Source organism: Magnolia sinica, chromosome 17 (assembly GCF_029962835.1).
Source record: "Magnolia sinica isolate HGM2019 chromosome 17, MsV1, whole genome shotgun sequence".
Taxonomy (NCBI): Eukaryota; Viridiplantae; Streptophyta; class Magnoliopsida; order Magnoliales; family Magnoliaceae; genus Magnolia; species Magnolia sinica.
The window spans coordinates 4,055,808-4,067,328 of record NC_080589.1 but is presented as its reverse complement, the minus strand read 5'-3'; the positions used below and the strand labels follow the sequence as shown (position 1 = coordinate 4,067,328).

The window sequence follows — 11,521 nt, the reverse complement described above, 5'->3', positions numbered from 1 at the left end:
GACTCGGTCAAGTCACCATGGCCAATGAGTTTCTATAAGACTCGGCTCAAATTGACTCAGCTGTATTTTGATTTGATTTGCCGATTTTTAGTACTCTAGTAATTAGATCAAACCCAATATTAAATAAGTCTATACCAAGGGTTGGACTCACTAACTAAAGTTTTGATTAAAAACACCACCTCAGTAAATGGTCCAACCTAAGGCAATCTGGTGCTAAATAGAGATGGTAGTGATTTTTTTTTTTTTACACACTTCACATGGGCATTTAAACTCATGATTTCAGTATTAAAACTCAGTTCATCTACACATCTACCATTGAGCCTTACATTAAGACCTGGTGCTAAGTCAAGTTTAGAGGAACAGTGGGTAAGTAAAGGTATTGAACCGGTTCAGGTGCTGCTGAGTTTGAGTAAGGTCTGGCTGGTGGTCAGGCCCAAAACCTTGAGATGGGTTCCCTAGAACCCACTTCTATGTGGACTACACACAAAAGGGAGGAAAATGTACACAGGCAGGTGGTGGGGAGACCAAAAAAGAGTCTCGAAAAACCCTTCTTTCCTAACTAATTGCAAGGGAATATTACCTAAATGATGCTTAGGGGAAGAAATAAGTGTAGAATCTATTACTGCTATTGACTATTAGTGGGTGACATTTATATGGTAAGACCAACGAAGAACATTAACATTTTTTAATTCTCAAAATATCATACTTTCATTTGAAATATCTTCTTATGCTTTTTCAATACCGAAGTAAAAATGTCTAAAATCTATGATGTGATAAAGACAACAGAATTGTTCTCATGATATGAGGAAGCTGTAAGTTATAGTGTATCTAGTTACATCAATTCGCTTTGAAAGTCCAACTAATTGATCTGAACTGTCCATTAAGTCTGAAACATATTTCATGAGCTACCATGCAATTTGTCAGATAATCTAAACTATCATTTTTTTAAACCTTATTTTCTACATTATTCTTTTTCCAGTCCTAACAAAAGTATTTCTTTAGAATTATACCCAATCTATGATGGGTCCTAACAAATAGATGGATCAAAATTTTGATTTGACCTATTTTGTATAAACAATCTTAACCGTCCATATTAAATGTTGTTGACGAAATGATTAGTATTAATCGGATCGTTCTGATTTTTAGATGGTATTCCATGAAATGCATGTTGGACCTAATGAACAGGACAGATCAATAGGTTGGACCGTCTAAGTGTACTAATGCAACTAGGAGCACTTTTACTTGAGACAGAAAGGGAGCACTTGACCATTCAGCACGTGTGAAAGATCTGGACCATACGATAGAAAGGGGGCACTATTAGCATGACCTGGGACAAAGACGAGGCTGGTTCATTCTTCAGGTGCGCCACACGTGTATGTCGTATGCAGATCATTGGTCATTTTCTTCTGACTGTTCTTTTTCCTCATTAACTGTGGCCCACCTGACGGATGGCCGGGTTTTAGTTTTTGGGTTCGTCATGCCCACTCTACGCTATTCCTGATAAACGGCCTAGATCTTACATACATATGTTGGGTCGGCACATGTGCCACCTATTTCCGCTCCATCTCATGCTTCCTGTTTCCTACATAAAATTCATTAATTTCAAGTAAGAAATGGTCGGCCAGGATTTCATGAAACCTCCAGTCCAGCTCAAAGCTACAGTCACTGGGCCAGTTTTAACCGGATGAAATTTATGACATGGGCCCAGCACATGATTTTTCATGATCAGTATATGAAAGTGTACCAAATTATGATGTAACACTAGCATATTCGCGGCTGTAACATACACGTGGTACAATCTCAACCGCCCAAACAGCACATTCCACCGCAGATAATCTATACACCCAACATCAAATTTATGGGACAATCTTAGCCGTCAGATGGGTTGTCATCAAATGAACAAGTAAAAAGATGAAATGGTGGAAATTCGGGCAAATGATCACTGATCGGACGCTCAGACCATCCTATTCGTGTGATTTTAAAACTGCCATGCCTGATGGGCCCACAATTTGGACGTATGGATTGATTATATCCATACCAAATGTACGGTGGATACGAGCATGAATATAGTCCACCATAACTCTGCCACATGACCATATGTCATTCCTATTAAATTCAATCATGCTCCATAATGATGGCCCACAATAAATTCAATTTGGGTCTGTTTGGGTGTTCCCCAAATTGTGGTTGGACGACTTCCCAAGCATACTCAAAATGGTTTTTGTGTGCAAAACAGAAGGGGAGTTACTTAATACTCTGGCAGATCATGACATTTGATATACAGGCATTCAGAAATTGGATTCATGGACTCTAATTCACCTTCGGCCCATGCGCCAACCTTGAGCAACAGATGCATGAGTGGGACATCTGAGCCAGGTAGGCCCCACCCTTTACACCACATGGCACAAAAAAAAGGCTGCTCGGGCACGCTGGGGCTGTTTGCCAATGTGCAACATACATGTGGGTCATACCTGATGAGTGGGCCGGCATCTGCAATGTGGGGCCCACCTTACACAAACACATGCTAGCAAACCTCCCTTAAGTAAATACACCTTAATTACATGTAACATAACATAGACCAAAGTTTTAAAACTCGAAAACTCGACTCGATATCCAGCCGGATCAGGTTGGGTCGACTCGAAGACTTGATTCAACTCAACTTGATATTTAATAGTTAATTAGGAATAATAGTTCATTAATAATAAATATAAAAATAGGCAATGTAAGTTACAAAAGCTTGCTGATAGACAGTTATTCACAAATGAATTTTAACTTGGTGAGTTACTCAGATTGATTTCTTGCCAAGTTGAGTTGACTCGGTCAAGTCACTGGGTTTTAGGAGAGTCACTTGGCTCAATTTCTCATCGAGTTGAGTTGACTCGGCCAGTTCCGAGTCGATTTATCAAATTTTAGAAATATGAGAAAGACAGGGCTAAAGGTAGAAAATGTACAGATGAGGACTTTTCTTGAGATTTTTCTAAGGAGAATGATATTTTGCTGTCATTTTTCTAAAATACTATAAAATCTAATACAATGATGATTGAATGATGGCTTGATTTTCAAACGATGGGACAACTGGCCTTATTTTCTCTAATTATGGGGGCTTAAATAACTGAGATAGGAATTAATCGATGAACACCCACGATCACCCCCATCAATCTTGACAACTAAATTTCTTCGCGATGATCGGACGGACATCGTCGGCTCCTGCAAGCGTCTCTAAGAAAGGAAGCAATGAAACCAATGCACTGTCTGAAGGATCGCCAAACCAACTCTGAATAGGTATCCCATTATCGACTTGTAACTGGTACACCTGCAATCACATTGCAACCACAAAACAAGATTCAAAGACAATTAAAAATAATAACAATAAAGATTTATTTTATTTTTTTAAAAGCAGGTGTAGATTTTATTATTTTATTTTTTTTTAAAAGCAGGTGTACAATGCTTTTTGGCAATTGCTTGGTCACCCAAAACCCATTGCGGTTTCTTTTCAGCTCTGGATAAAATTGATATGAATTGTTATAAAAATGCTCATACTGAGAGTTTGTACATTTCACTGTGATTTTCAATTTGTTCATGTGGGGCTCATGGCTTAGTAATCAAAGATGTTGATATCATGCGCCCCATTGTGGATTGCCCATGCACTGAAAGAACACCACAACGGGAAAATCTTAACCCTTCAATTGGTGGCCAGCAAAATAAATGGTGAACAAAAAAATATACAGCAGTGGTCCACATTCAGCCAAGAGAAGATCAATTTGACACTTGGGATCTTCCAACCTGCAGGAATTTCAGCAAACGGGCCATCCAATGCGATACTCATCGTATCAATGGTCTTTCAAAAAATGGTCTAAATCAATGAGTAATGGGCCCCACTTGTACAAACTGATAATACAAAGTGTACTGTGGAAACTCTTGAAGTGAGCTTTATATGATACCCCAAAGATACCATGTTATTATGCTTAATCTAAAAACTCCCCGTTGAATGTTTCCTCATTGATTATCATTTCAAATAATCTGGAGAAATACTGATTTATTACCTCCTGTATAAAATTCAACTAGAAAGACAAATGCCTTCTCAGATGAAGAACACAGATTTAGGGCCTTTGGTGTAAGAGAGAAACTTGGATAATTTGGCAGAGAGTAATGGATATGTAGCATTTAGAAATTACTTCAAAATTGTATGGGTTCCTTGAGTTTAGATGTATCGTGAACCAAAAACCATGCTTATTTGATCATCTGACTATCAGATTGGCAGACATTTATTGGACAATTAGATATGAAAAATATACCAATGGTCCAATTTTAACAAGTGTTCACGAATCAGAGGTTAGGATTGTTCAACCAATCTGATTTTTGGCATTTGAATTAGCAACAGCATATTCCACAATCTAGTTTGTTTAATTCAAGGTAATGTACGCCAACATGTATACAATTTCTGAATGCCTGTGTATCTGGCATCACTCTGGCAGGAATCAAATAACTCCCCGTTGTGTAAACATAGAGAGTGATCCATTTGGATTGCTCCGCGCAAGATTCATCGATACATAGTTTTGCAAAAAAAAAAAACCCGCTGATGAAATGAATGTGCTTACTTCAAGAGGAAACAGAAAATTGTTCAGTTTCCAGTCATGCGTTTGTGCAAAAAAACAACTTAATCTGACCTGGGCCCATGGGTCCCACTTGTCAGAGTTGGTCCAAATTCAAATGGATTTCTTTCTATATTAACATCAGAGGCCCTAAGGATGCATTTGGATGCACTAGAATCGAATTGATCTAATTTGCCATATTGGGAGGAAATAACACAAAAGTAATTACCTTCCTAAAGAAATGGTAATGAATAAGAAGTTCTGCATGGCTTTCAACCAACTTGTAAGTAATGTAGCTGTAATCCATGGCCCAGCCCCGCAATATGGAATATCAGCAATGATGATTGCAGTTTGGTCATTTCCTCCCCAGTTGAACTATTTTTTTCTTTTCCATTTAAATCTAGTAGTGCATCCAAATTCCAAATGCAGCCCTGGGTTGTGTTTGGATGCCCAATTGAACTGAATCGCAATTTGTTTTATTAATCATAAAGGCAATGACCAGGTGGGGTGGAACCATTTTAGTTCATCATGGAAACCAAAACCCTATTTGTAATTCGCATGATTCAGGTTGGACAAGAAACAATGGCAATTGCAATACAGGGACTAGTTCCTCATATAAAACTCTGATCGTTTACTCTTTTATTGAATTTGGTTCAATGCAATTCAATTGAGCATCCAAACGCAGCCTTACGGACATGGTTTTAAGACTCGACAGCTGAGGCCAACCTATTTGATCCAGATTCGAGTCCGACTCGGACGAGTCAGGGATTGACTCATCTGAGTCGGGCTGAGTCTGACCTATTTTCACTGCTGACTCATAGTGCCAAACCTGTTAGATTCGACTGAGACTGAATGAGTACTATAAACGAGGAGAAGAGGCGAACCTGAGGAGAGTTGTCCACGATGGCAACTTTCGCAAGATCACGGCCTAGGATCGTAAGGTCCTTTGTATACCCACTCTCTGAAAACACACATGAGTCCCGGTAAGCACGGTCACAAATAAGCCGACGTTCAGGATCCAGAATATCCAGCAACTGCTCCGCATAAATGCTTTGACTGGCCGTAAATACAATAATCTCAAACATCCCTGCAACTGCTTCCAAGAACATGTGAAGGTACGGTCTCTGGCGAACGTACACCGTCTGCACTTCATTGCCAAAGCAGACTTGGAAAGTGAAGTCGGCATTTTCACAGTAATCCAATGTAGAATGCACCAGAGTTTCTGCAGAGAGAATAAGCTGTCAGAACAACAGAAGGGAGCAATGCCAACTTCAGGTGCTCAACTGCACCCACAAAATATAAGCGCCCTATACATTCCGGCATGGCATATGCTTGCAACATCCGAGCCATTCACCAGGAGACCACAGCTTATGTTCCTTAGCACAAAAGGGCAGCTGGTTCACTCATTAGGTGGGCCACATTTGTGCTAAGAAATGGGAGGTTAGCAATGGATAGCCAACTGTCCACACTCAATAGGCATGCGTGGGCCACGTGATGAATGGGGGGAAATCCTGATCTTTAGGCACACATCCTCCAGCATCTTGACAGATGAATGTCCCGGATCTTGCACATGTGTCCTACATCAGCACTGGTAGGGAATAGGGAGCATGTGTTTGACGCCTGCAGATGTGCCACCGCAAGGCAATATTATAATCAAATTCGAAGGAGAATTTGAGATTTCAAGATCATGCAGAATGGCAACTATCAATAACTTCAGGCATTCTAACGTAATCGGAAACGAACACCAGTAACCCGCAACTATCACTACCCAATCGCTTACATTTATTATTTTACATTTTGCTTTTATATATTCTTTATGTAAACTATGTATACAAGCAGACATGGCACATCAAATGCATGATTGCATGTGGAGAGAGGAAGTGATTTGCAAGACATGGGTCATGGGAAATAGAGGTGGAGTGGTTTTGAAAGGGAGTTTTTGGCTACTCTGGTAGGGTGCAGTGGTTGATACTCAGCCACTCTGAAGTTGTTAGACCCACTTTACATAGGTCATCACCTGATGTTCGCATTTATTTAACTATCCTAACCTCAGATTAATAAGAATTTGTTTCTTGAGTTTGGACCATCAACTGTTTTTTTTAATTTTGACCATCCATTAGATATCCACCAATCAATTTTTCCCATTGTAAAGGGAGATGGGAACCGATGCGTCACCAAATTACGTAGATGCCCTTACTTTTTGTTTAAAGTCCGTCCCAAGTCCTTTAATAATGCATAATTTTATTTTTAGCAATTCTTAAAACTAATTGCAAACAGATTCTCGCCCGTGTATCTGTATTCTCCTCTTGTTATATATAATAGAGATTCCGCTCTATTAATGACGATATAACCAATTGCTGGATTGTCCCCAAATAAAAGCCAAACATGCTTCTTTATGGTCCAAAATCCAAAGAGTTGGTGGCGGTTGCATGGGCCCATTTTTGAAGGGACAAGATTAACTGCATCTGAATACTTCATTTACGCAGTTACGATTTACACAATTAAGATTTGACCAATTTATCATGGTTTTAAATATCACACAATACCGAGTCAAATCAGTCCCAGTGAAGAACGAAACGAATCACCTCCAAACCCTCCCAATCAGAACAATGCAAGTTGCACTGTGAAACCCAGTGTTTAAAACCATGCGACTTAAGCCGAGTATGAACCCTAAACGCCTATCATTAAAAGGAAAGAAAGAAACATTGATTGCAAGATTAAAATATGAATCTTGATAAATGGGAGATATACATGGATTGCCATAAATGGCAAAACATTCACTTCCACCTAAACAAGAAATGCTGAAAATTCCCCTATAAATTATAAAAGCAATATAAGCTTTTCTAGGAATACTATCTGCAAAAAGATACCAAAAGTGGAAACATACAAAACTTGTAAGCACCAGTGCAAGGTGCATCTAACCCAAAAACAAGGTCTTGTACTCTATGTGGACCCAATAGAGTGTGGCAGATGTCTCCCCAAGGGCCCGTTTGGACACACCCTCTGACTGGCCATTTGAGTCGTAAATGCTGTTTTGACCCAAACAGCAGTTGATGTTATGTTTTTGGATGCGCTTTGCAGACCCCTGTTTCATATCCTGCTTGACAAAATAGGAGCCAAAATGCCAACCCAGTGAAAACCAACGAGTCAACCAAAGAAGCAGGCTTTGAAACCCCTTTTGCAGAGACCTCCTTTTGAGGAAATGCATCCAAACAGGCCCTAAGGGCAGGAAGCTACCACTACATACTGTCCACTAGACCTCTTGCTTCTCAAAACTAACCTTATATGAAATAAAATGCAAATGGGTAATGGAATTCCAGTAAAAATGCAAAACAAGTGGCTTCACAAATACAATGTGAACTGAAAAATAATAGTTGGATCTGTTCTCAATCAAATGGTGAAAGGAAGAACTATTACTGAAAGTATTCTCAAATGGGAAATACTGGGGAGGGTTGCACTCTAGAGGCCCACCCCTTCTGCACCACCACATGGTGATACAAGCTATTCATGTAGAAGGTCCCCTAGATGAATCACATGGTGAAAATCCAACTGATCAAAGCTCCTCACCATCCATATAAAGGCGAGTTAAAAACAATTGGTCCATACTTCAAGACAAGACTTACATGGTGGGGCCTACTAGATGAACAGTTCAAATCAAAATGTGGGGCGATGAACCTTCCTAGAAGTCTCTTCTCAAACCAATGATATATTCATTTAATCCTATACAATTAAATGCACAAGAAAAGGGATAAAACTGCCTTCATCAGGAAAAAACAATAGCGATCAAAAAGATGCCCTGAAATAATTGCAAAATAGAAGCAATCTGTACCATCCAAATCTAGAACCAGAGTGATGGGAAGTCTTTTCTGTGAATGGCTTGGAAATAAGAAAGGCTTGAAAGATGGGCCCGTCTCGGGAACTTCTGGAAAGCTTGTAAAGAGTAAATAAGGATCAAAGCCATCCACTTCATCCGTGATTCCATTGCAACTGTTGCCACCACTGTCCAACAATGTGGACTGCTGAATTGCAAACATCAAACATGCATCGTCGCCATTTAGTAGAGCATCTTCGATTGCCCCAGTATCATACCTATATTCAATTTCCGCATTAACTTCATTAAATGGCCAAACCATGCGTCCTTCGGATATATCAAACAACGCCTCCAAGTCGATATGGTCATACATAGGACTGGATTCAACATCCATGTCATCTTGAAGTTCCGCCGAGGCATTGACACCGAGATTATCAGGAGTTGCATCGGAATCACGAAAATCAGATGTATTAGAAATTGTAGCACTGCTTTCAGTGAGGGTTTTCGTCTCTGTCATCTTCACGACAAAATATGTCATGAGAGCCTCGATTTCTACTTATCTGAAAACAGCAACAAATCGAAGCAATTTTGTTTCATCATTCATGAATTTCTTTTTAACAGACCATTCACTCATTTAAATTAGAAAAAAATAAAACAAAACAAAACTTGACAATTTAGAGCCAAAGAGATAGCCACCCATTTTGATAGATACAGCACTTTTCTACTTTTGATAATACAATAGGAAAGAATTGCACAAAATTATGACTGAGGAAAAAATGTCAAATGGATGGGTGAAAACATCAATTCCTTTAAAAGAAACTAGAAATGCTAAGCGCCCACTTATTCGAGTGCCTTGCACATGGAAACTAGTGACATTGTGTGAGTCTAGAGGAGCTCATCAGATTATCCCCACCAGGCAGATGTGACTATATGATCATCATGTGACCATGAGTGCACAAATGAACATAAGTGCCCACTTGGCAGTTTAGAAGGGAAGGGATATGTGGGATTTGCTGTTTTTGGTCGTTTGGTAGCAAGAATTGAAGGGATTCGGATATAAGAGGAGCCCAAATCACCAAAAGTGCTACTTTTGAACTCCCACCTCAAAGCTATGATTTAAATCAACTTGATTCTGTACATACGAAAATCCACCAGATTTCAATTCCTTGTCGGCAAACAAACCCTAAGAGTTAAAGACAAGTTGATAAACGGTTGGAATTCTATGTACACATATGGCCCACCTGATGATCAAATTCACCATATCATTGGGACACCGCACTGGGCACATGATGAGCTGCTCTGATGTTGCACATATTTTACTCATCCCGGCCAGGTGACTGACTCATTCAATCCAAAAAGTCCCACTCTTAACTTAGACATATTGCCTATTTCTTTAACAAACTGTTAAAAGAAACAAAATTAATAATAAAAAACTCAAAATCATTTCCAATACTGGCGAGTAAAAGTACAGGACCAAACCCAATGATAATCTAAATTATAATACTACCTTCTCAAACCCTAATCGACCCTAATATCAGCTTCTGTTATTTCCATTTTCAAAAAAGTACTTAAACCCATCCATTATCATTCTTCAACAAGCAAAACCCGAGTATCAAAATTCAATTTCAAATCATTCCATATATATATTTTATAAAAACAAAAAAAAAAACAAAACAAAACAAAACAAAACAAAAGCAGCTCTAAATGCCTAAGCAGGTAAGTAATCGTCATCTTCATCTTCTTCTTATTATTCTTCTTCTTCTTTTTTTATTATTGAATTTAACCCATTTGCAATCATACTTCAAGAAACAAAACCCAAATACTAGAATTCAATTTCAAACTACGGACAAAAAACAAAAATGACTCTAGTACTAAACAGACACTCGCCAGACTCGATTGACCCGTAACTCCCAATCTCTTTTCTATGAATTAATCCATCATACTTCAAAGAACAAAACCCAAAACCCAAAATTAAAAATCCTAATCCAAACTAGGAAGATATAAAAATAAAAAACAGTAGAGAAAAAAAGCCAAAAAAGAAAAAACATATCATCCATACTAAAATTCTCTACTTCTTCTCTTCCTTAAACCCATTTGCAGTCATCCTTCCAAAACCAAAACCCAAATCCCAAAATTCAATTTCCATAACAAAAACAAGAAGATAGAATCAGAAGACAGGGAAAGAAGGAGGGAAAACGAAAAAACAAAACAAAATCCATACAACAGAATCCTGATGTTTCAACCACAAATCTCTACACCCCTACAAAAATCCAGAAAATCAAAACCCAACAGATTTTCCAACCCAAGAAGAAAGATTAAAGCTCCCATTTACTAAAAATTGATTTTTTATTGATTTTATTAATGATTATTTTTTGAATTCCAATGATTGCAAGCAAATATCAAAATCAAAATAATGTTGAAAGAAAAGGTAAAATTCAAATTTAAAAAATAAAAATAAAAATAAAAATCCCACATACCTCCAGCACGCACGTGTTTTCCAGGTCTCTTTGGAAGAGACTCTCTGCCTAAAATTCAGAGTTTGGCAAGAGCTTTCCGAAAAAATAGAAATAATCAGTGCTAACTGTACACAATTCCCATACACTTAAGTTGCGGTTAGCCTTGTTGGAATCTTCATCGTATTATCTGAACCGTCCATTAGCTTAAATACAATATTCTCCCACAACCTGCTAAAAATTACAAAAATTCAATGGTTCTGATCATCCTTTATCAGAACCATCTTTGTCAACGATCTTAACCGTTCAATGTTTTTCAACTACTTCGATGGTTCTGATCATGTTATCCTTTAAATTTTACTAGAAAGCATATGAAATTGATTTATATTTAGATGGACGGTTCAGATAGGTGGTAATGATGTGAACGAGAACACATGCAACTAGGTGTATGGGAAGGTTTACATACACTTAGCGCGCTAGTCATTTTCTCGAAGCAAATCTATTGATAGATGCGGACGGTTGAGATTCATGGTTTGATGAGGGATGATGACGATTTTTGGACACGTGGAGATCCGCTGGTGCTTTGTGAAGATTCCGAAGCGCGTAACCATTGGGTTTTCGACAAGTGTCATGCCGTGGTTGGCCGCAGGTTTCTTCTTTTGCCA

At 38.5% G+C, this 11,521-nt stretch overlaps 1 protein-coding gene across 2 annotated transcripts; it reads right to left on the bottom strand.

The window, feature by feature from the left end:
• Positions 1-2,948: 2,948 nt before the first annotated feature.
• On the bottom strand, positions 2,949-11,031 carry LOC131230775 (uncharacterized). Of its 2 annotated transcripts, XM_058226744.1 has the most exons (5): positions 10,881-11,031; positions 8,775-8,963; positions 8,422-8,681; positions 5,477-5,814; positions 2,949-3,313 (listed from the first exon to the last, which is right to left on the bottom strand). In XM_058226744.1, the coding sequence occupies exons 2-5, from the start codon at positions 8,939-8,941 to the stop codon at positions 3,155-3,157; spliced, it is 924 nt and encodes a 307-aa protein (XP_058082727.1). In that variant the 5' UTR covers positions 8,942-8,963; positions 10,881-11,031; the 3' UTR covers positions 2,949-3,154. The 2 variants fall into 2 exon arrangements, with proteins under 2 accessions (XP_058082727.1, XP_058082726.1); XM_058226743.1 differs by having other exon boundaries at positions 8,422-8,963.
• Positions 11,032-11,521: the final 490 nt, after the last annotated feature.

What these genes read in the sequence shown, in the direction of transcription:
- LOC131230775 (XM_058226743.1), bottom strand. Translation starts at nt 8,941, where the DNA reads ATGACATATTTTGTCGTGAAGATGACAGAGACGAAAACCCTCACTGAA. An exon ending in TCTGGTTCTAGATTTGGATG is followed by an intron (nt 5,815 to 8,421) that starts GTACAGATTGCT and finishes TTCTCTCTGCAG; the next exon opens with AAACTCTGGTGCATTCTACA. An exon ending in TCGTGGACAACTCTCCTCAG is followed by an intron (nt 3,314 to 5,476) that starts GTTCGCCTCTTC and finishes ATGTGATTGCAG; the next exon opens with GTGTACCAGTTACAAGTCGA.